Source organism: Salmo trutta, chromosome 27, assembly GCF_901001165.1.
Source record: "Salmo trutta chromosome 27, fSalTru1.1, whole genome shotgun sequence".
Lineage (NCBI taxonomy): Eukaryota > Metazoa > Chordata > Actinopteri > Salmoniformes > Salmonidae > Salmo > Salmo trutta.
This window is the reverse complement of record NC_042983.1, coordinates 35822495-35847465: the sequence shown is the minus strand read 5'-3', so window position 1 is coordinate 35847465 and position 24971 is coordinate 35822495. Positions and strand designations below refer to the sequence as shown.

Below are 24971 nucleotides of genomic sequence, written 5' to 3'. Positions count from 1 at the left end.
ACGACTTATGGTAGAGAAATTAATATTAAATTCTTTGGCAACAGCTCTGGTGGATATTCCTGCAGTCAGCATGCCAATTGCACGCTCCCTCAAGACATCTGTGGCATTGTGTTGTGTGACAAAACTGTACATTTTAGACTGGCTTTTTATTGCCCCCAGCACAAGGTGCACCTGTGTAATGATCATGCTGTTTAATCAGATCATTGATATACCACACCTGTCAGGTGTATGGATTAACTTGGCAAATGAGAAATGTTCACTAACAGGGATGTAAACATATTTGTGGACAAAATTTGAGAGAAATTAGCTTGTTGTGCGTATTAAACATTTCTGTGATCTTTTATTTCATCTCATGAAACATGGGACCAACACTTTACACATTGCGTTTATATATATATATATATATATATTTTTTTTTTTTTTGTTCACTGTACTATTAAAACTCTTCTAACAAAAAAGTATCTTTGTTGTAAACAAGACTAAGAAAAAGGCTCTTGCATCTCAGTACTTGACAGCAAGTTCTCTGAGGAGGGATACGAAGAAAGGGCAACACAAAAACTGAAGCAAAGAAAACGGAGCTTGCCATTTTGTCTCAGCCTCGCGTTTGCCGGGCTGGGGTTTCGCGTAGCTGATGGTTGGAATCAGTGACTTCTGCAGTGGCTGTCTGACAGACAAGACTGATTCCAATTCTCTTCTGATGTCTCGTCCTACTTATAGGGAGACACGCTTCGAGTCACCAACACCAGGAACACACAAACACTGCTCTCCTCTGGAGCGTTTGGAACATCAGATGCTCCTGTCATACCACGTGACAGTAAACGCCTCTGTCTGAGATGACTTACTTTAAGTTTGACATCAAAGCATCTGATCTGATGAGTGAACCGCAGAATAGTAGCCAGGATGCAATTCTGTAGCAATTTTTTTTTAGGAATGTAACAATTCGCCGAGACGCATCGTTTACCGGTTCAAATGTTTAAAATGCGAATGCATCGGTCCGCGGATCCCAAACTGATCAAAGTAAAGCATTAATCGGTAATAAAACCGAATCGGCTGTTCATTGACGTGTTCTGTTCCTTTTTTTCTGCCTTATTACGAAAATACCTCATGTTGTGACTGAGTTGATGCGTCCTCTCCTTCAGCCTATTGAACTTTTATATCCGTAACTGCTTTTGACATTGATCTAAAATTCAGATAACTGCGCACAGTGCAGGAGAAGCAGCTTCTCGCGCCAACGAGAAGTAGGCCGCCCCCTATCCCTGCTTCAATATGCGTAGGCTATATCTGCGCCGCACCTTCAGCATTCAGATGTTTGGGAAATGGCTTTTGCAATAATAAATCATAGGCTTTAGGGACAACCAATGTAATTTTATATGTCATTGTTACCAAATGCGCTGTATAAAATTGTGTTTTACCAGCGGGGCTGTGTAGTCTACCATCGTGGACACAGCTCACATCTTGCTGCTGATTGCACATTAAACTGATGATTGGGGCTTTTCGATTGCCAGGTTCACTATACAAAATATTTTTGGTAGTTCTGCTTCTAACAGCCAGTGCATTTGGTAATTTTTAAATGAACAGGGTAAAGATGTAATTTCATAACATGGACAGCAATCATTTTTGCAAGATGTACTGGTCAGAGCGGGAGAAGAGAGCAGCTTTCTGTAAAGTTCCAAATGGGGGTGAAATCCAAAGTTGCATTACATTAATTGTCTATGTATGTCATAGCTAATTTGTAAAAAATAAATATTGACATTACTAGCTCAAAACATTTTAAACTGTTATATGTGAAGTTACTCAGTGGGTGATGATCATTTCAGATAAAAAAGTGGGGGGCCAAAAACTATGTTATAGTGGTAGATGCTCAGTCTGCCATATGGCTCAGCACACACACACACACACACAGAGAGTTAGCTCAGACAGCTCCAACTGCAGCTCAGTTGTTTATGTATTTTCTTTGTTAGTCTTGGAGCCACACTTCACGCCACACTACTCTATGTCCACAGGATGACGGTGTCCAGTCAGCCGTCGCCCCCTACCTGCACCACGCCTCCATTCCTCTCCTGCTGGCCTGCACTGCCAGTGCCAAGACAGTGGTGGCCAACCCCATCGTCCATCTGACCAACCTCACCCACGACATCCTGCACACCATCAACGCACTGGACTCCCCGCCACACCCAGACGTCGTCAACAACGAGGTCAGACACACGTGTACCAGCCAAGGCTATCGTCGTGCTGTGTGCTCCAAACAAAGAGCATGTTGAGAGATCAGAGTGGTACTTGTGTTGGTTGTGCGTGGTGGATTGGTGGATGGGGAGGGCAGTAATGTGCTGTGAATTTGTCAGGGGAGGTAATGTGCTGTGAATTTGACAGGGACGGTAATGTGCTGTGAATTTGACAGGGGCGGTAATGTGCTGTGAATTTGACAGGGGCGGTAATGTGCTGTGAATTTGACAGGGGCGGTAATGTGCTGTGAATTTGACAGGGGAGGTAATGTGCTGTGAATTTGACAGGGGCGGTAATGTGCTGTGAATTTGACAGGGGCGGTAATGTGCTGTGAATTTGACAGGGGCGGTAGTTGATGGTGGGAGGGAGTGTTCTGCTGCTCCTAATGTGTCTGTCTAATACCTCCTGCTCTTCCAGATCTATGTGATGCACACACTGGCAGCCTCGCTGTCCGCCTGCATATACCAGTGTCTCTGCGACGGCCACAACCACAGGTTAGTCTGAATCCTAACGCCGCCAACTTTGATCTGTGCTCCTGATCTCTGTACTAGAACGGCACACAACCAAGAGCATGCTGGGAAATGCACATTAGGCAACAGTTCAGACATTTGAACTGCACCGTGCATCTGATTTTGAGAATCTGCCTGTCAGTGCATGTATGTGATAATGATCATTAAAACATTATCCTGTTTTTTTGATTCTCTAACAGCTGTACTACTACAAGGAGAAAAGTGTATGACGTTAAAAAGTAGAGAAAAGGCTTTTTTTTCTTTGACTCATCTAGCAGTTGAATGACCTTAAAATAGGAATCACGTGTCTGCGCCCGGCCCTCCGCCTGACCTTGGCATTTCAAAGCTCACAGATCTGTAAATGAGTAAGGACTTTGTTTTGAGCCGTGCCCAACAGTTCCCCCTCTCGTGTGGAGAATGAAGCGGTGCAGTCCGACTAAATTAGCTTTTTCTAATTCAACACTCCCCTTTTGTTATGCTAATGAAAACCCACGCCGCAGTCGTGCTAGAGGTTTGTCGAAACGTTGACTCTAAATTCAACTCATGGTAGGTGATTCCATCTGGCGAACATGTGAAAGGCTTTGGACGCTGGCTTTTTATGTTGTTGCACAGCAGACACTTTCACGGTCCTTTTCAACATGCTCTGTCCACTAAAGAAGCACTTTATGTTCTAATATTGCAGATTTAGCCGGTACACTTCCAGTAACTCAATTCTGTGTTATGTGACAGGAATCAGCTCTTTCATGCAAGCTTAATAGAGGACTTAGTAGATATACAATGCACTGTAATATACCCGTCAGTATACTGAAATAGAACCATCATGTTGAGAGAGCTATATATCCCCCCCGTGAGAGATGGAACTCCGTGCTGCCTCCCAACTCATTAAATATCTAGAGAAGGCTGTTTGATGTCAGAATATACTTCTGCGCTTCATCTATAGATCTCCTGAATTCTTTATTGTAACTAGAGGGTGAGGAGCCACCCTCTAGTTACACAGTATTAGTGTTTTATGTGTTAAATGGGTCTGCCTCCCGCCGGGCAAAACTTCTCTGGATTCAGAGAAGTTAAAACATTTACAGTCCGCTCCATATAGGCCTATGTACACGTTGCCATTTCCCCTGGTTGATAATCCCTTGTTTAATGGAACGTTTTCCTTCCTTCTTGCTAAATGACTCCGTGGGTGTCCTTGTCTTTCTCTCCTCCCAGCCATGTGAACCAGTTCACTGGGATAGTGTACCAGAGTATCCTCTCCTTCCAGCACCACCCGGTACGCACCGTGAGCATGGAGGAGACTGTACTGCCCAACACCCACCCAGCACAGTGGCCAGGTAAACCCACTTTACTTCCGCCAGTCTTCACTTCATTTCACAGAAATGAGCCCCATGTATCCTGTTTGGAGAACCATTGCTTGTTTGCTACATTAAAGGGGCGATCTGCAGTTCAAGCAATAACAAAGTGTAGACCCCGCCCCTGTTTTGCTAAAAAGCTGAGGGATGGGTCTGGAGAAATGTAAACACTCTCAAATTCATAGACAGCTATGGGATGCAATGACTGACCATCCATGAGATCAAAATGACAGTTTTAACCATGGCTTGAGGCGATAGTGTTTGTTTACAATTACATTGTTTGCAAACATTGGAGTAAATATATATATATATTTTGGGTTCTGATGGGTTACGAGAGTTGAACTAATCTTATGAAGCATTTCTAAGTAATATTCTTCAAGAATCAATGGGTACTTAGTATTCATTTATAAGTGAAATGTATGTAGCAATTGCAGATTGCCCTTTTAACACCACAGTCCTAAACATACAACTTTTAAAGGATCACTTTAAACACAAAAACACATTTTTGTATTTTGTTAAATAGTATTTTGCAAAAAAGTGTGATGCTTTTTACTGAAAGTGCTTCATCTTTTTTTTTTTTTTTTAAACAGTGTACGATTTATTGGGACCACATCAACAGTGGACTAATGAACAACATACTGAAATATGTTTTTTGAATAAAGTGGTTGTTTAATTCTAGTCAATTCATTCACTCTCACTCCCTCACGGTCTCTGTGTGTCAGGTATCAGTACCCTGATCCGCCTGTTGAACTCTGCTGGTGAGGAGAGCCAGCCAGGCCTGGCCGTGTTGCTGTGTGAGATCCTGACGGCCGTCTTCCTCAGCCTGTTTGTGCACGGCCTGGCCACCCACTCCAGCAACGAGCTGTTCCGCATCGTGGCCCACCCGCTCAACAGCAAGCTGTGGGTGGCTGTGTTCGGAGGGGGGGCGCGTACCCCCATCACAGAGAAGCCCAGTCAGACCAAGTCATCTCCAGGTGTGTGTGTGTGTGTGTGTGTGTGTGTGTGTGTGTGTGTGTGTGCGCCAGATGTAGAGGCTGATTTAACTGGAACTGGAAGGGTGGGCAACTCGGAGCCGTGTGGGCAGGCTTCACCCCTGATTCAAAGATCTGTTGAAGATTGTGATTGGTTGAATCAGGCGTATTACAGCTGGGCTGGAACAACAGTCTACACACACTGCAGCTCTTGTTCATCTCATTAATATCCATAATATTATGTCAGTTTTACGCACTAATATAAAGCATCACTACCTTGAAAAATGGCAAGTCCAGTATATAAATATGGCATGTATGTGGTTGTCTCAGCAGCCAGTGAGGAGTTCGATAGGAAGCCCAGGCGCTTCAAGCTGCTGTCGTCGTCGTCACGCAGTGCCTCCAGAGAGGGGCCAGAGAGCCCCAGCCCAACCAGCCCTGTGGTGGAGCAAGAGACCTCCATCTTCAAAGAGCACTTTGTCCCCCCGGAGCTCAGCATCTGGGACTACTTTATCGCAAAGGTACCGTAGTAGTGTACACTTTCAGGTTCATAGTTAACTTAAACCACACCCCTCTGAAAGACCCAGTCATTCAGCTCATTCTAACATGTATGTACAGTTGAAGTCGGAAGTTTACATACAATTAGGTTAGAGTCATTAAAGCTTGTTTTTCAACCACTCCACAAATTTCTTGTTAATAAACTATAGTTTTGGCAAGTCGGTTAGGACATCTACTGTGTGCATGACACAAGTAATTTTTCCAACAGTTGTTTACAGACAGATTATTTCACTTATAATTCACTGTATCACAATTCCAGTGGGTCAGAAGTTTACATACACTAAGTTGACTGTGCCTTTAAACAGCTTGGAAAATTCCAGAAAATGATGTCATGGCTTTAGAAGCTTCTGATAGGCTCATTGACATCATTTGAGTCAATTGGAGATTGTACACTGTGGATGTATTTCAAGGCCTACCTTCAAACCCAGTGCCTCTTTGCTTGACATCATGAGGAAATCAGCCAAGACCTCAGAAAAAACATTCTAGACCTCCACAAGTCTGGTTCACCCTTGGGAGCAATTTCCAAACGCCTGAAGGTACCACGTTCATCTGTACAAACAATAGTACACAAGTATAAACACCATGGGACCACACAGCCATCATACCGCTCAGGAACGAGATGCGTTCTGTCTCCTAGAGATGAACGTACTTTGGTGCGAAAAGTGAAAATCAATCCCAGAAAAACAGCAAAGGACCTTGTGAAGATGCTGGAGGAAACAGGTACAAAAGTATCTATATCCACAGTAAAACAAGTCCTATTTCGACATAACCTGAAAGGCCGTTCAGCAAGGAAGAAGCCACTGCTCCAAAACCGCCATAAAAAAAGCCAGACTATGGTTTGCAACTGCACATGGGGACAAAGATCGTACTTTTTGGAGAAATGTCCTCTGGTCTGATGAAACAAAAATGGAGCTGTTTGGCCATAATGACCATCGTTATGTTTGGAGGAAAAAGGGGGAGGCTTCCAAGCCGAAGAACACCATCCCAACCGTGAAGCACGGGGGTGGCAGCATCATGTTGTGGGGGTGCGTTGCTGCAGGAGGGACTGGTGCACTTCACAAAATAGATGGCATCATGAGGGAGAAAAATTATGGGGATATATTGAAGCAACATCTCCAGACATCCAAGTTAAACAATTTAAAGGCAATGCTACCAAACACTAATTGAGTGTATGTAAACTTCTGACCCACTGGGAATGGGATGAAAGAAATAAAAGCTGAAATAAATCATTCTCTGCTATATTCTGACATTTCACATTCTTAAAATAGGTGGTGATCCTAACTGACCTAAAACGGAATTTTTACTATGATTAAATGTCAGGAATTGTGAAAAACTGAGTTTAAATGTACTTGGCTAAGGTGTATGTAAGCTTCCGACTTCAACTGTATGTCTGTGTTTATAGTGTTTTCTCCTCCTCCTCCTCCCACAGCCTTTCCTCCCTCCGTCAGAGAGCAGGGTGGAGTACGACTCGGAGGAGAGCCAAGGCAGTCAGGACGAGGATGATGATGATGATGAAGACGAGTTTGGAGACATTGACCCCAACTCTCCTAGCCAAGAACATTCCAATCCCAACTCCTACAGGTACAGTCGGTGGGCAGCACTATCAAAGCAAATGGACGTTATGCTTGTCAGTGATGGTTGGACATAACAATGGTGATTTTGCTCTCTGTGTGTGTGTTTGTGTGTCCAGTTGGTGTCTGATGCGCCTGGCCATGGTCCAGCTGGTCCTAGGAAACCTGAAGTCATTCTACCCCATGGCAGGACACGACCTACTAGGTACCGTACACTAACGACAACTAGCCTACACAACCACTGGACTAATGTCTATTTGTGGAGACAATTTTAGTTGGAAGCATTAGTGCTTGTGAAGTCCAAACTAAGAGAGGGATTCTGTGATATTGAACCAGCCTCCCTTTTAGATAACTGCCTGCCCTTTTTGTGAAGTCTCACGCCTCTGAATGTACTGTTGTTAATGTCACCTAGTGTTTGTGTCTCTCTCTTAGATCTACCTGTGGGCTCTCCTCTGTGTCACGCGGTGCTGAAGACCCTCCAGCGCTGGGAGCAGGTGTTGCTGAAGAGGCTGGAGATCTTCGGGGGGCCGCCCTCCAAGTACATCTCCACGCACCCTCTAGACGAGACGGCTGCCTCGGGCCCTGCCATCCTCAGACACAAAGCCCTGTTTGAGCCCTCCAACACACCTTTCAGGTGAGCTCCAAACAGGAATTCTCTGTATATTGATATGTTTGCCATAACATTCTGTAAATCAGTGGTCACCAACCAGTCAATTGCATTCGACTGGTTGATCTTCAAGGCGCGTTCCTGGTCGGTCATCAAGGCGCGTTCCTGGTCGGTCATCAAGGCGCGTTCCTGGTCGGTCATCAAGGCGCGTTCCTGGTCGGTCATCAAGGCGCGTTCCTGGTCGGTCATCAAGGCGTTTCTGTAGAAAAGCCAACGATGCTGGTCCCCTGATCAGAGGTTACATGCCACGTCATCGACTGACAGATTGCTATAACATATGATGTGGTTAGCTGATACGTAAAATACCTATCCAGTCATTATAAGATCTGGCAAGCATCAGCAACGCCTGGGCAGAGGAACGCGCCCAAAGCCTTGCGTGCTATTGTTTTTTGTTCTATTCGTCTTGCGAGGTTGATGGTAGGTGCACTTGATTCAGAGGCCCTCCGCGCTAGGTAGGCGAAGTGTTCCCATTTTGAACCATTTCATTTGTCTGAAGGGACAAACTCCACCTACCAGATGGATCAGGAGAGCTAAATCAAGTGCTCCTACTGCTCTGGCCAGTCGGATAGCTCAAAATACCATGCATACAGCTTTCACCACCCAACAGTAGAGTTTGATACTAGCTTACGTGAGATCTCATAACTTTTAAAACCATGACCAGAGAGACTGTCAAACAATACAGCAAAGAGCTGCTGTTTCTATGAGTGACTTCATGTTTATGTTTTTATTCAACTCTGTTAACTGTTTTTATTCAGCACTTCTGCAAAACATAAAACGTGTTTCTCGCTACTTCCACTCACGCTACAACCAGCACTGCAGCTGCAGTACATGAGTAGCCAAGTATATCGATAGGCCAGATTTTGTATTATTAGCAGCTTGTCGTGTATATTTTAATATCAAGGGATATTTCACTTTCTCTGGTCATAGGAACAACATGAATTTGTGCATGAGACAGAAATAATGTGGTGTGTCTCAAGTTGGGCCAGTCTCCTCTCTCTGGTCAGTTTCACTGGAGAAAAAGAGAGGACAGTGAGAGATGGACCCTCTGCTTTTCTCTCCCACCACTGAGACTGACCATCAGTCCAGTAAAATAAAAAAGCTAATTATTTAAATGTATTCTCAGCTGTGCCTCCCAACTGATACAACAAATGATCTAATTTGTTATAAAAGATTGAGTTTTAAAATATAATATGGTCTGAGAAGAACAATATTGGCAGGCCAAGCATAGTCAATATGCTGTGATAATGTATCAGTCCTACTGCACAAAACATTCCTACAGAATTTTTTTTATTAAGTTAATATTGCATATGCGCATTACAAGTCATTTTTAAAATAAATCTGAGTGTCAGATCTAGGCTTGCTTTTTGACATCGAAAGTGATCTTGACTCCAAAAAGGTTAGTGACCACTGCTGTAAATGTAGGTTTTCGGTACACTCTGATATGATCCACACAATGTCATAAATGCCTGTTGTAAGTGAGCTGTATAACCGAGGGGAGTGTTGTGTGGCTACAGGTCCAGTCACCACTCTGCCCTGCCTGTGAAGAGGCTGTGGCAGTACCTGGTCAAACAGGAAGAGGTGCAGGAAACGTTCATCCGCAATATTTTCACCAAAAAACGAGACCAAAACGAGGTAGCTACCGCTCCACTTCACCCATCCACCCACCGCATGCAGACAGCTGAGCAGTCTGAGCACTGACACATTGCATACTGTCACTGAATAACATCTCCCATTGAATAATACCTAAAACATAATTTCTAGTCCCAGAGAGAGTCATTAACTTTTTCTATCCCTGTTGACGCATTTGTGCTTTTGTTTTGCATGGTTCCTGTATTTATATCCTAATTGCCTTTTACTTTATGGATTTCTGGTGAATAATATTGTTCTTAAACACTGATAATTAACCGTCTAATTCTAGATTGTGTTTCCTGTTGACTCTGCATGATTCATCACATTGTTTTGTCTGATGTCTTGGGGGCTTCTCAAATAATTAAGTCGGTTGAGGACCACAATGAAAATGACAAATGTTCAGGGATGGAGGAGCCTAGCTGTAACCAGGTACTGCTTTGGATCATTTTGGTGGTGGGGGTTTATGGGTTGTAATTATCATGTTCATTGACCAGTAAAATCATTTGGTTTTTTTTCCTGTTTTTAATTGACGCCTGTGTTTTAACGCTGGGAAAATGTAATCTATTTCCGCGTCCGCTTCCATGTCCGCGTTTTCTGTTTTTAACTGGACTTCAAGATTATATCATGAAATACATAAAAACACGGTCATTGTTTTGATATCCTCACTATTATTCTACAATGTAGAAAATACCAGTCAAACATTTGGACACGCCTACTCATTCAAGGGTTTTTCTTTATTTTTACTACTTTCTACATTGTAGAAAAGTAGTGATGATATCAGAACTATGAAATAACACATATGGACTCATGGAGTAACCAAAAAAGTCTTAAATCAAAATATATTTTATATAGCCACCCTTTGCCTTGATGACAGCTTTGCACACTCTAGGCACACTCAGCCAGCTTCACCTGGAATGCTTTTCCAAAAGTCTTGAAGGAGTTCCCTCAAATGTTAAGCACTTGTTGGCTGCTTTGCCTTCACTCTGCTATCCAACTCATTCAAAACCATCTCAATTGGGTTGAGGTCGGGTGATTGTGTAGGCCAAGTCATCTGATGCAGCACTCCATCACTCTCCTTCAAATAGCCCTTACACTGTCTGGAGGTGTGTTAGGTCATTGCCCTGTTGAAAAACAAATGATAGTCCCACTAAGCGCAAAGCAGATGGGATGGCATATCACTGCAGGATGCTGTGGTAGCCATGCTGGTTAAGTGTACCTTGAATTCTAAATAAATCAGAGAGTGTCACCAGCAAAGCACCATCACACCTCCTCCTCCATGCTTCACGGTGGGAACCACACATGCAGAGATCTGTTCACCTACACTGCGTCTCACAAAGACATGGCGGTTGGAACCAAAAATCTCAAATTTGGATTCATCAGACCAAAGGACAGATTTCCACAGCTCTAATATCCATTGCTCGTGTTTCTTGGCCCAAGCAAGTCTCTTCTTCTAATTGGTGTCTTTTAGTAGTGGTTTCTTTGCAGCAATTCGACCATGAAGGCCTGATTCATGCAGACTCCTCTGAACAGTTGATGTTGAGATGTGTTGAACTCTGAAGCTTTTTTTATTTGGGCTGCAATTTCTGAGGCTGGTAACTCTAATGAACTTATCCTCTGCAGCAGAGATAATTCTGGATCTTCCTTTCCTGTGGCGGTCCTCATGAGAGCCAGTTTCATCATAACGCTTGATGCTTTTTGTGACTGCAAATTTTCCGCATTGATTGACCTTGATGTCTTAACCTCTCTGGGCCAGTGGGACGTTTGCGTCCCACCCTAGTCAACAGCCAGTGGAATCGCGTGGCGCGAAATACAAATACCTCAAAAATGCTATAACTTCAATTTCTCAAACATATGACTATTTTACACCATTTGAAAGATAAGACTCTCGTTAATCCCACCAAGTTGTCCGATTTCAAAAAGGCTTTACAGCGAAAGCAAAACATTAGATTATGTCAGGAGAGTACCCAGCCAAAAATAATCACACAGCCATTTTCAAAGCAAGCATATATGTCACAAAAACCAAAACCACAGCTAAATGCAGCACTAACTTTTGATGATCTTCATCAGATGACACTCCTAGGACATTATGTTATACAATACATGCATGTTTTGTTCAATCAAGTTCATATTTATATCAAAAAACAGCTTTTTACCTTAGCATGTGATGTTCAGAACTAGCATACCCACCGAAAACTTCCGGTGAACTAAATTACTCATGATAAACGTTGACAAAATACATAACAATTATTTTAAGAATTATAGATGCAGAACTCCTTTATACAAACGCTATGTCAGATTTTAAAATAGCTTTTCGGCGAAAGCACATTTTGCAATATTCTGAGTACATAGCTCGGCCATCACAGGCTAGCTAATTTGACACCCACCAAGTTTGGGGCAACCTAAACTCAGAATTACTATTAGAAAAATTGGATTACCTTTGCTGTTCTTCGTCAGAATGCACTCCCAGGACTTCTACTTCAACAACAAATGTTGTTTTGGTTGCAAATAATCCATAGTTATATCCAAATACCTCAGTTTTGTTCGTGCGTTCAGGTCACTATCCGAAGGGTGACGCGCAAGCGCATTTCGTGACAAAAAAATTCAAAATATTCCATTACTGTACTTAGAAGCATGTCAAACGCTGTTTAAAATAAATGTTTATGCTATTTTTCTCGTAAAATAGCGATAATATTCCAACCAGACAACGTTGTATTCATTCAAAGACTGAAAGAAAAAAATGGAGAAGTCTCGCGCATCTCAGTCTCACTGTCCCCAGGCAGGCCACTTACAAACTATGCTGCTGTACTTTGCCCAGAGACAGGAGACACGTCCTTCCGCTTTCTGAACGCTTTAGAGAGCCAATGGAAGCCTTAGTGTCACGTAACAACACAGATGTTGTATTTTCGATAGAGATCCAACAGAAGGACAACAAATTGTCAGACAGGGCACTTCCTGCATGGAATCTTCCCAGGGTTTGGCCTGCCATATGAGTTCTGTTATACTCAGACACCATTCAAACAGTTTTAGAAACTTTAGAGTGTTTTCTATCCAAATCCACTAATTATATGCATATTCTCGTTTCTGGGCAAGAGTAGTAACCAGTTTAAATCGGGTACATTTTTTATCTGGCCGTGAAAATACTGCCGCCTAGCCCCAACAGGTTAAAGTAATGATGGACTGTTGTTTCTCTTTGCTTATTTGATATGTTCTCGCCATAATATGGAATTGGTCTTTTACCGAATAGGGCTATCTTCTGCGTTTAAGCCAATCATTTGAGTTGTGACAAGGTAGGGTTAGGAAGGATAGAAATTCCACAAATTAACATTTAACAAGACACACCTGTTAATTGAAATGCACTCCAGGTGACTACCTCATGAAGCTTGTTGAGAGGATGCAAAGAGTGTGCAAAGCTGTCATCAATGCAAAGGGTGGCTACTTTAAAGAATCTTAAATCAATCAAAATATATTTTGTATTTAACACTTTTTTTGGTTACTACATGATTCCATGTGTTATTTCATAATTTTGATATATTTACAATTATTCTACAATGTACAAATAAAGAAAAACCCTGGAATGAGTAAAAAAAAAGAACCATCCTCTCACTGTCAAATGTGTTTATTTTCAGCAAACTTAACATGTGTAAGTATTTGTATGAACATAAGATTCAACAACTGAGACATAAACTGAACAAGTTCCACAGACACGTGACTAATAGAAATGGAATAATGTGTTCCTGAAACAACGGGGGGTCAAAATCAAAAGCAACACTCACTATCTGGTGTGGCCACCAGATGCATTAAGTACTGCAGTGCGTGTCCTCCTCATGGACTACACCAGATTTGCCAGTTCTTGCTGTGAGATGTTACCCCATTCTTCCACAAGGCACCTGCAAGTTCCCGGACATTTCTGGGGGGAATGGCCCTAGCCCTCACCCTCTGATCCAACAGGTCCCAGATGTGCTCAATGGGATTCAGATCCGGGCTCTTCGCTGGCCATGGCAGAACACTGACATTCCTGTCTTGCAGGAAATCATGCACAGAACGAGCAGTACGACTGGTGGCATTGTCATGCTGGAGGGTCATGTCAGGATGAGCCTGCAGGAAGTGTACCACATGAGGGAGGAGGATGTCTTCCCTGTAGCGCACAGCGTTGAGATTGCCTGCAATGACAACAAGCTCAGTCCGATGACGCTGTGACACATCGCCCCAGACCATGACGGACCCTCCACCGCTCCACTGCTCCTCGGTGTAACGCTCATTCCTTTGACGATAAACGCGAATCCGACCATCACCCCCTGGTGAGACAAAACCGCGACTCGTCAGTGAAGAGCACTTTTTGCCAGTCCTGTCTGGTCCAGCGACGGTGGGTTTGTGCCCATAGGCAATGTTGTTGCCGGTGATGTCTGGTGAGGACCTGCCTTACAACAGGCCTACAAGCCCTCAGTCCAGCCTCTCTCAGCCTATTGCAGACAGTCTGAGCACTGATGGAGGGATTGTGCGTTCCTGGTGTAACTCGGGCAGTTGTTGTTGCCATCCTGTACCTGTCCCGCTGGTGTGATGTTCGGATGTACCGATCCTGTGCAGATGGTGTTACACATGGTCTGCCACTGCGAGGACGATCAGCTGTCCGTCCTGTCTCCCTGTAGCGCTGTCTTAGGCGTCTCACAGTGCGGACATTGCAATTTATTGCCCTGGCCACAGCTGCAGTCCTCATGCCTCCTTGCAGCATGACTAAGGCACATTCACGCAGATGAGCAGGGACGCTGGGCATCTTTCTTTTGTTGTTTTCCAGAGTCAGTAGAAAGGCCTCTTTAGTTTTCAGAACTGTGACCTTAATTGCCTACCGTCTGTAAGCTGTTGGTGTCTTAGCGACCGTTCCACAGGTGCATGTTCATTAATTGTTTATGGTTCATTGAACATGCATGGGAAACAGCATTTAAACCCTTTACAAGGAAGATCTGTGAAGTTATTTGGATTTTTACAAATTATCTTTGAAAGACAGGGTCCTGAAAAAGGAACGTTTTCTTTTTTTGCTGAGTTTATGTATGTATCTCTCACACACACACACACACACACACACACACACACACACACACACACAGTGCCTTCTGAAAGTATTCAGACCCATTTAGTTTTTCCTCATTTTAAGTTACAGCCTTATTCTAAAATTGATTACACGTTTTATTTATTTTTATCAATCTACACACAATACTCCATAAGGGCAAAGCAAAAAAAACTTTTTTAGAATTGTTTGCTAATTTATTACAAATAAAAAAACAATCACATTTACATAACTATTCAGACCCTTTACTCAGTACTTTCTATGACAGTGATTACAGCCTCAAGTCTTTTTGGGTATGACGCTACTAGCTTTGCACACCTGTATTTGGGGACTTAATCCCATTCCTCTCTGCAGAGCCTCTCAAGCTCTGTCAGGTTGGATGGGGACTGTCGCTGAACAGCTATTTTCAGGTCTCTCCAGAGATGTTCAAGTCCAGCCTCTGGCAAGGCCACTCAAGGACATTCAGAGACTTGTCCCGAAGCCACTTCTGCATTATCTTTGCTGTGTGCTTAGGGTCGTTGTCCTGTTGGAAGGTGAACCTTCGCTCCAGTCTGAGGTCTGAAGCGCTCTTGAGCGGGTTTTCATCAAGGATCTCTCTCTGTACTTTGCTCCGTTCATCTTTGCCTCAATCCTGACTAGTGTCCCAGTCGCTGCCACTGAAAAACATCCCCACAGCATGATGCTGCCACCACCATGCTTCACCGTAGGGATGTGCCAGGTTTCCTCCAGACGTGACGCTTGGCATTCAGGCCAAAGAGTTCAATCTTGGTTTCATCAGACCAGAGAATCTTGTTTCTCATGGTCTGAGTCTTGAGGTGCCTTTTGGCAAACTCTAAGCGGGCTGTCATGTGCCTTTTACTAAGGAGTGGCTTCCGTCTGGCCACTCTACCATAAAGGCCTGATTGGAGTGCTGCAGAGATGGTTGGCCTTCTGGAAGGTTCTCCCATCTCCACAGAGAAACTCTAGTGCTCTGTCAGAGTGACCATCGGGTTAAAACAAAAATAATGATTACATTTAACCATCATATAACTAGGTAAGTCAGTTAAGGACAAATTCTTATTTACAATGACGGCCTACCCCGGCCAAACCTGGACAACACTGGGCCAATTGGCACCACCCAATGGGACTCCCAATCATGGCCGGATGTGATACAGCCTGGATTCTAACCAGGGACTGTAGTGACACCTCTTGCACTGAGATGCAGTGCCTTAGACCGCTGCGCTACCGGTCACCTACTTTACCAACGCCCTTCTCCCCCGATTGCGCAGTTTTCCTAGAGCCAGCCGCCCGGTCAGTCTTGGTGGTTTAAGAACGATGGAGGCCACTGTGTTCTTGGGGACCTTTAATGCGGCAGACATTTTTTGGTACCCTTCCCCAGATCTGTGCCTCGACACAACCCTGTCTCAGAGCTCTACAGACAATTCCTTCGACCTCATGGCTTGGTTTTTGCTCTGACATGCACTGTCAACTGTGGGACCTTATATAGACAGGTGTGTGCCTTTTCAAACGTTCTTATGTAAATGTAATATTTTATTTTTTATTTTTAATACATTTGCAAACATTTCTAAACTGGTTTTTACTTTGTCATTATGGGATATTGTGTGTAGATTGATGAGGAGGAAGAAACAATTTAATACATTTTAGAATAAGGCTGTAACGTAACAAAATGTGGAATAAGTCAAGGGGTCTGAATACTTTCCAGATGCATTGTATATCAAATTAGATTAGTGAATTAATTTACTTCAACCTAATGCATTTTATGAAGGTTTTACATTGCATTTTGTGCATTTTGCACTTGAAGTCCATTTAAAAAACGGAACAAATAAAATACGGAAGTGTATGTCACACTTTCCCAGCGCATTATTCATTTGGCAAATTTCCCAAGTTTCTTGAAATAATTGAACCAATTAGTTAAGCAATTTGGCTCATTTCAAAAAGCTGCATTGGTTTTATTGAAATCTTGTTAGCATGAGCTCACAAGAGTTGGATCACAAATGCATGTGCATTGCTTTCATTAGGCAATCTGAGATTTGTATGAATTTTGTAATGAACAGCTTCATAAAGAATCAAACAATGTTTATACTGTCATGGTATAGAGCTACATGAAAGACATTGCCATGCTTTTATCTGAATGTTATACAGTAGACTAGATCTGAGACAACATTCACTATATATACGTTCTTGAGGGTATATGGTGTGATTTTACTTAATAGAACCATAAATAACACTTTCAGAATTATTGAACGGTAAAATAATGACATGAAATGCATGTTCTGTGATAAAGCCTTTTCCTAGTCTATACAGTGATTAAGTTGCAATAGTTCGTCACTAACTAATTCCACAGAATGTGCAGAGGAGAATGAGACTGTCATGAAGTCCAATAGGTTCTGAATAGCAGGCCCAGAGTGTCACGTTGAATGTTCGTCGGGTTAAGATAAGTACTATGTGAAAATGGCAAGTCACCATATTTAGATTTCATAGTCAAGCCGAACACTCTGAGAGGAAACGTGGTATTTACCATTTTAAATAATTGTGATGTAGAATGTAATTGAACCTAATGTTCTGTGAAAGCCTCCATCCTCCGTTCGCCGTCTCGTGTCAATACACCCCTTTTATATTATACAATAAGACGCCCATCTCAGTGGGTTTGCTGAGCCTCATGTGCTGAGCATTGTCTCTAGAGATTGAAAATGGCACTAATCCTGATAACTGTGGGTTCTTGATGCTCTAGTCTCCCACCCTGTAGCCCTGAGGCAAGGCTCTGTTAGAGATACACACCCTCCTACTGCAGACAGGCATGCGTCGTCCATTCATCTCCCACCACTTCCTTTAGGTCACACTGTAATGATTCAGACGGGCAGAGATTGTATAATGATTCAGACATGCAGAGACTGTGTAATGATTCATGCGTTGCTCTACAGAGCGAGGCAGATCTGGGCTACCCCGGAGGCAAGGCCCGGATCATCCACAAGGACTCGGACATCATTACCGCCTTCGCCATCAACAAGGTACTACACATGTTCTCCACAGGAGACGTCTGTTCTACACATGTTCTCCACAGGAGACGTCTGTTCTACACATGTTCTCCACAGGAGACGTCTGTTCTACACATGTTCTCCACAGGAGACGTCTGTTCTACACATGTTCTCCACAGGAGACGTCTGTTCTACACATGTTCTCCACAGGAGACGTCTGTTCTACACATGTTCTCCACAGGAGACGTCTGTTCTACACATGTTCTCCACAGGAGACGTCTGTTCTACACATGTTCTCCACAGGAGACGTCTGTTCTACGCATGTTCTCCACAGGAGACGTCTGTTCTACGCATGTTCTCCACAGGAGACGTCTGTTCTGCGCATGTTCTCCACAGGAGACGTCTGTTCTGCGCATGTTCTCCACAGGAGACGTCTGTTCTGCGCATGTTCTCCACAGGAGACGTCTGTTCTGCGCATGTTTTCCACAGGAGACGTCTGTTCTACGCATGTTCTCCACAGGAGACGTCTGTTCTGCGCATGTTTTCCACAGGAGACGTCTGTTCTGCGCATGTTCTCCACAGGAGACGTCTGTTCTGCGCATGTTCTCCACAGGAGACGTCTGTTCTGCGCATGTTTTCCACAGGAGACGTCTGTTCTACGCATGTTCTCCACAGGAGACGTCTGTTCTGCGCATGTTTTCCACAGGAGACGTCTGTTCTGCGCATGTTCTCCACAGGAGACGTCTGTTCTACGCATGTTCTCCACAGGAGACGTCTGTTCTACGCATGTTCTCCACAGGAGACGTCTGTTCTGCGCATGTTCTCCACAGGAGACGTCTGTTCTGCGCATGTTCTCCACAGGAGACGTCTGTTCTACGCATGTTCTCCACAGGAGACGTCTGTTCTACGCATGTTCTCCACAGGAGACGTCTGTTCTGCGCATGTTTTCCACAGGAGACGTCTGTTCTGCGCATGTTTTCCACAGGAGACGTCTGTTCTGCGCATGTTTTCCACAGGAGACGTCTGTTCTGCGCATGTTCTCCACAGGAGACGTCTGTTCTGCGCATGTTTTCCACAGGAGACGTCTGTTCTACGCATGTTCTCCACAGGAGACGTCTGTTCTGCGCATGTTCTCCACAGGAGACGTCTGTTCTGCGCATGTTCTCCACAGGAGACGTCTGTTCTGCGCATGTTTTCCACAGGAGACGTCTGTTCTACGCATGTTCTCCACAGGAGACGTCTGTTCTGCGCATGTTCTCCACAGGAGACGTCTGTTCTGCGCATGTTCTCCACAGGAGACGTCTGTTCTACGCATGTTCTCCACAGGAGACGTCTGTTCTACGCATGTAGGCTGTGTGAAGTGGAAGGACTGATTTGGATTTCTCTCTTTTCTTTCTCGCTCCTCTTTCTCTATTCTCTCTGTGTCCCAGGCTAATCGGAACTGCTTAGTCATGGCCTCCACTCATGACATCCAGGAACTGGACGTGTCCTCCATCTTGGCCACTCAGATTCTGACGTGGATCGACGACGATACCGAGGCCGAGGCCAAAGGGTGAGCCCGGATCTCAATTACCCAAACAAGAAAATAAAGTGTCTTCTAGAGTTGTGTAGGAACTTTGAGTGTCCCTCTGTGTACCTACCTGTGATTTGGCTGCTGAATACCTCCTATTGACCATATCAGAGATGTTCAGATTGGCAAGAAGTAAAAGCCTCAAGCTTAGCTCTTGGATGCAGTCAGCACTGTGTTAATACTGTTCTGTCTGGGAGTGTCCTCTCAAACTCTTCTCTCACTCTCTCTCACACACACACACACACACACACACACACACACACACACTCTCACACTAGTGATGACTTCCTGGTGATCCAGGCCCGGGATGACTTCAACACCCTCCACGGCACCACCCCCTACACCCACAGCAGCCTAGGGACGCCCATCAACATGCCCTGGCTCGGGGGCCTGCAGACGGGGAGAGGCGCTGCCGTGGTGAGACTGATAGAGCTTTTACTGCGGTTCCTTTTCTTTTTTTGCCACTGATATTGAGCACAATGCAGTACATTCTACTAGCATGTCTTGTCAAATATCTTGTCCTTTTATTTCCTGGTGCAGCTCATCAAAAGGAACATCAACAACGTGAGAAGGATGACCTCCCACCCAACCTTGCCTTACTGTAAGTAGATGTGACTTCTTTCCTGCTTGTATACAATGACTGAAACTGCCACACATGCTAGCTATGTGTTATCATCCTTGCCTTGTGCTAATATTCCAAGAATATAGTCCTTTTATTGTCAGTACTACATTGGGATTGGAGAATCCTATTGTTGTGGTTTTGATTACCAAGTCCCTCCCTCCCTCAGACTTAACAGGAGCGCAGGACGGAAGTGTCCGGATGTTTGAGTGGGGCCACTCTCAGCAGATCATCTGCTTCCGAAGTCCAGGCAATTCCAGAGTCACACGGATACGATTCAACCACCAAGGAAACAAGGTGACTACATTTTCCTTCCCTAATTGCACCCTATTCCCCTTTATAGTGCACTACTGTTGACCAGGGCTCATAACAATCTGGTCAAAAGTAGTGCACTGTTAAGTGAATAGGGTGCCATTTGGAACATTGAATTATCCACCGAGTAACGTTTTCCCCGCCCATCTCAGTCCCTAAACAACTTGGCTACTGCTGAGGAATGGATGTAGTTGCTGGACATTACTTTTACTCCCTATTTGAATGATCTTCCTAATATGGTCATCTCTTGGCTGTGTTGTCCAGTTTGGTATCGTTGACGCTGACGGAGCCCTACGTCTATGGCAGACCAATACGACTGGGAACACCCCTAAACCCTACCTGGTAGGAACAAAGCACTCGTCTGTCTCTGTCTACATGTAACTGCCAAAATAAAGGAAACACTGGAGTAAATGAAGGATACAACATATATTGAAAGCAGGTGCTTCAACACAATTGTGGTTCCTGAGTTAATTAAGCAATTAACATCCCATCATGCTTAGGGTCATGTATAAAAATGATGGGCAGAATGACAAATCCCCCCCACACGACAAGGCTGGTCACTGAATGGTTTGATGAGCATAAAAACGATGTAAACCATATGTCATGGCCGTTTTAGTCACCAGATCTCAATCCAATTGAACTCTTATCGGAAACTCTGGAGCGGCGCCTGAGACAGCATTTTCCAACATAATTTGTTGTGGAAGAATGGTGTCGCATCCCTCCAATAGAGTTCCAGACACTTGTAGAATCTATCCCAAGATGCATTGAAGCTGTTCTGGTGGCTAATGGTAGCCCAACACCCTATTAAGACGCTGTATGTTGGTGTTTCCTTTATTTTGGCAGTTAGCTGTGCCTCCTACTGTCTGGTAGCGTTGTTGTTATTTATTGGTGATGTTCTTCCCTCCACAGACATTGCAGTGCCATAATAAGACGGCTCACGACTTTGTGTTTGTGGGCTCATCCTCCCTCATAGCCACAGCAGGGCTGTCAACAGACAACAGGTACACTACGTAGCCCTGCTACAGAGCCATGTGTTCAAACCTCTCTATCACTTCACTGGGGACCAAATGGGCTGATGTTATGGAGGGCCTGTTTCAGTTGGTCTAATGCGCTGTAAGTAATGCTTTGTTTTGTCTCCATAGGAATGTGTGTCTTTGGGATACATTGGTGAATCCAATGAACAGTCTAGTGCACGGTGAGTCCTCCACAACACTATTAACAGTCTAGTGCACGGTGAGTCCTCCACAACACTATTACCAGTCTAGTGCACGGTGAGTCCTCCACAACACTATTACCAGTCTAGTGCACGGTGAGTCCTCCACAACACTATTAACAGTCTAGTGCACGGTGAGTCCTCCACAACACTATTACCAGTCTAGTGCACGGTGAGTCCTCCACAACACTATTAACAGTCTAGTGCACGGTGAGTCCTCCACAACACTATTACCAGTCTAGTGCACGGTGAGTCCTCCACAACACTATTAACAGTCTAGTGCACGGTGAGTCCTCCACAACACTATTAACAGTCTAGTGCACGGTGAGTCCTCCACAACACTATTAACAGTCTAGTGCACGGTGAGTCCTCCACAACACTATTACCAGTCTAGTGCACGGTGAGTCCTCCACAACACTATTAACAGTCTAGTGCACGGTGAGTCCTCCACAACACTATTACCAGTCTAGTGCACGGTGAGTCCTCCACAACACTATTAACAGTCTAGTGCACGGTGAGTCCTCCACAACACTATTACCAGTCTAGTGCACGGTGAGTCCTCCACAACACTATTAACAGTCTAGTGCACGGTGAGTCCTCCACAACACTATTAACAGTCTAGTGCACGGTGAGTCCTCCACAACACTATTAACAGTCTAGTGCACGGTGAGTCCTCCACAACACTATTACCAGTCTAGTGCACGGTGAGTCCTCCACAACACTATTAACAGTCTAGTGCACGGTGAGTCCTCCACAACACTATTAACAGTCTAGTGCACGGTGAGTCCTCCACAACACTATTAACAGTCTAGTGCACGGTGAGTCCTCCACAACACTATTACCAGTCTAGTGCACGGTGAGTCCTCCACAACACTATTAACAGTCTAGTGCACGGTGAGTCCTCCACAACACTATTACCAGTCTAGTGCACGGTGAGTCCTCCACAACACTATTAACAGTCTAGTGCACGGTGAGTCCTCCACAACACTATTAACAGTCTAGTGCACGGTGAGTCCTCTAACACTGGCTCTTTCTATTGAAGGCAGTACATCATCAACAATAATACAGAGTGGCCAAGTTAGCTACATTTAAGTTGTTCCTATTCTGCCCCTCTCCTCTCTCTGCAGCCTTTAGTTGTCATGAGTCGGGGGCCACGGTGCTGTCGCTGGCCGCCAGGCAGCAGCTGCTGATCACAGGCGGCAGGAAGGGCTGGATCAGCGTGCTGGAGCTCCCCCACAGGCACCAGCGCCAGAGCTTCCAGGCCCACGACTCCCCCGTCAAGGCCCTGGCCGTGGACCCCACCGAGGGCAGCTTCATCAGCGGCTCTGCCGAGGGCAACATCAAGGTGCCCTCCCCTCACTGCACCTGTTGTTTGTTTATTCTTTCTAGGTGACTGGGTTAGGATGGGTCAAAAACAACGGTTGTGGATCGGTATAGGGTGGGTTTATGGGTAGATTTTGGGAGGTTCAAGTGGGAGCAGCCTATTGCAAAATCAGGATTACAATAGATAATTGGTTCCCCCCTGTATAGCATGTTAAAGATTTAAATCGATAAATCGTATGCAAGTATAACAAAAAGGTGACTTTAGCTCCAACCCTGACTGTGGCGTGTTGTTGCAGGTGTGGAGCCTGTCCACGCAGTGCTTACTGCATCAGTTCCCCAACGAGCACGCTCGTCAGTCCCTGTTCCGGAATCTGGGCACGGGCGTGATGCAGATCGAGGTGGGCCCAGCCAACCACATCTTTTCCTGTGGCGCCGATGGTACCATGAAGATGAGGATTCTTCCTGACCGCTTCAGCGTCAACAATGGCAACCTGAAGAACGACGTCAAGTTCATAATTTAGCTAACCGAGCACAGCCTCAGCTTGTGGTTTACGTGACCAAGACTGCCTTTGTTTGCACAAGTTACTGCAAGATGAGTGTGGAGGGACTGACTGTCTGTCTGCACAAGGAGAGGACACTCAAAAATGGACGCAAGCTTCCTCCTCTCACCAGTGATCACTTTTCTAAGGCAATCATCATATTGGAATCTTACATGTCAGGATGAGATTATCTGTGCAGTGTATGATTTGGGATGTCAGGTGTTTCTACAGTGCTCTGCATCCATTTTAAGACTAAAATACTGACATCCCTGCTTGCTTGAGTTGTTAAGGCCAGTTGATATAAAGCACATTATCGAATCATAAGGAATTCGCTTTGTTTGCTCATAAATAAGGTAAAATGATATGCAGTGCATAGTTTAGATCCCAGAGAGCAAGCCAAGCCTTAAGTAGAATATTCTGTTTAGTAATGTTGTGGTCTAGATTCAAACAGTGGTGATGTGTCCTTATAAATCTTTAACTCATACTGGTACTGCACCCATTTCCCCTAGGTATTGTTGAGTGGTATTTAGTTTTGGTTGGACCTTGTGTGCAATTGACCAATCAAGTGATCTTCATCTTATTGAGGTACACTCGTAGCTTTAATAAGGACTCACTTATCAGGGGACACCAATATAATTGGTCTGTTCTTCCCCTTGATTATTTTAGACAGAATGCTGTAACTATCAAGAAGCTTATAGTAACACCACGTAAGCACCCTTTTCTTTAGCCAATAAGAGAAAGAGAGCACTAATTTGAATGGGTGTCTTGAGTATGAAATTGTTTTATTCCAACACAGCACTTTCCTACTCCCATCCCCAAATCAACCACAGATGCATAGATAAGTCACTTAAATTATGGAGTTAACTAGCTTGTCAGTTAGGATGCATTTTGACAAGCAGCCCAAATATCTTTTTTCCACTAATTGGTCTTTTGACCAATCACATCTGATATTTTCAGAGCTTATGATTGGTTAAAAAAAAATCAGAATTTGGCTGCCTTAGTGGGGTACTTGTGTGGTTTGACGAATAACAATAGCTTTTTATTTTTACAAAATGCATTGCCTTCAGGAAATGACCTTATAAACTTATAGATTGAATCTAGGCCCATGTATATTGTGATATCGATTATTCCCAATAACTTCACCCCCTTGACATACTGTCACATAGCTGCTGTAGAAAAATCTATATTTGGGGTATAAGCTGGAGAAAAGCTTTCTTGATAAAATAGTTATTGCATTCTGTAAATAGAACAAACTACACCTCACAACTTTACTGTGATGTTTTAGCAAGTCCTGCTTTATGAAGACAATTCTGTGAAATACCAGTAATATTTATGGATTGTGTTTTAAACAATACTGTCTGATCATGATGCAGAATTGGGTTTGTTTAATATCATAAGAATCAAAGTACATTGATTTATGGTTAGAGCGTTGGGCCAGTAACCGAAAGGTCGCTGGTTCGAATCACTGAGGTGAAAAATCAGTGTGCTCTCGAGCAAGGCACTTAACCCTAATTTCCTCCCGAGGTGCAGTACAACTATGGCTGTCCCTGTAAAAACACATTTCACTGCATACTCATTGCAAAGTAATTGAATAAAATCTTTAATCAACGATGCGTAGGAGATATGTTAATTTCCTGATACAAATTGCTTAGTGTAATATGCTATAACATCTAGGTTTATAGCCATCGCAGACAAGGGATGAGTATTTAACTAGAACCATCATATACAATAGGGGTTCCATGTTTTTCTTCCTTTACACTGTGAATATGCTCAGAAAGCTAATTTTATGAATATGTTAAGTCAGATTTACAAGTGTAATATAATAAAGCAACTTAATGTAACGTACACTTGTCTGTTTGGAACCTTGATTAAAGGGTATTAAAGCTT

General features: G+C 44.0%; 1 protein-coding gene across 8 annotated transcripts in view; it reads left to right on the top strand.

Moving 5' to 3' along the window:
- Positions 1-24925, top strand: part of dmxl1 (Dmx like 1) — a 61929-nt gene extending 37004 nt beyond the window's left edge. For 5 of the 8 annotated variants that reach the window (XM_029717899.1, XM_029717903.1, XM_029717901.1 and 2 more), the window contains exons 26-45: positions 2004-2195; positions 2641-2717; positions 3939-4060; positions 4801-5052; positions 5380-5567; positions 7034-7185; positions 7295-7380; positions 7608-7809; positions 9357-9474; positions 9838-9900; positions 17455-17541; positions 18939-19060; positions 19357-19495; positions 19619-19679; positions 19867-19994; positions 20274-20351; positions 20919-21010; positions 21152-21204; positions 22350-22567; positions 22842-24925. In XM_029717899.1, the coding sequence (XP_029573759.1) occupies positions 2004-2195; positions 2641-2717; positions 3939-4060; positions 4801-5052; positions 5380-5567; positions 7034-7185; positions 7295-7380; positions 7608-7809; positions 9357-9474; positions 9838-9900; positions 17455-17541; positions 18939-19060; positions 19357-19495; positions 19619-19679; positions 19867-19994; positions 20274-20351; positions 20919-21010; positions 21152-21204; positions 22350-22567; positions 22842-23066 (2655 nt within the window). In that variant the 3' untranslated portion in view covers positions 23067-24925. The remainder of the gene's footprint in view (positions 1-2003; positions 2196-2640; positions 2718-3938; positions 4061-4800; positions 5053-5379; positions 5568-7033; positions 7186-7294; positions 7381-7607; positions 7810-9356; positions 9475-9837; positions 9901-17454; positions 17542-18938; positions 19061-19356; positions 19496-19618; positions 19680-19866; positions 19995-20273; positions 20352-20918; positions 21011-21151; positions 21205-22349; positions 22568-22841) is intronic. The other 3 variants (XM_029717902.1, XM_029717905.1, XM_029717904.1) reach the window with 3 other exon arrangements.
- Positions 24926-24971: the final 46 nt, after the last annotated feature.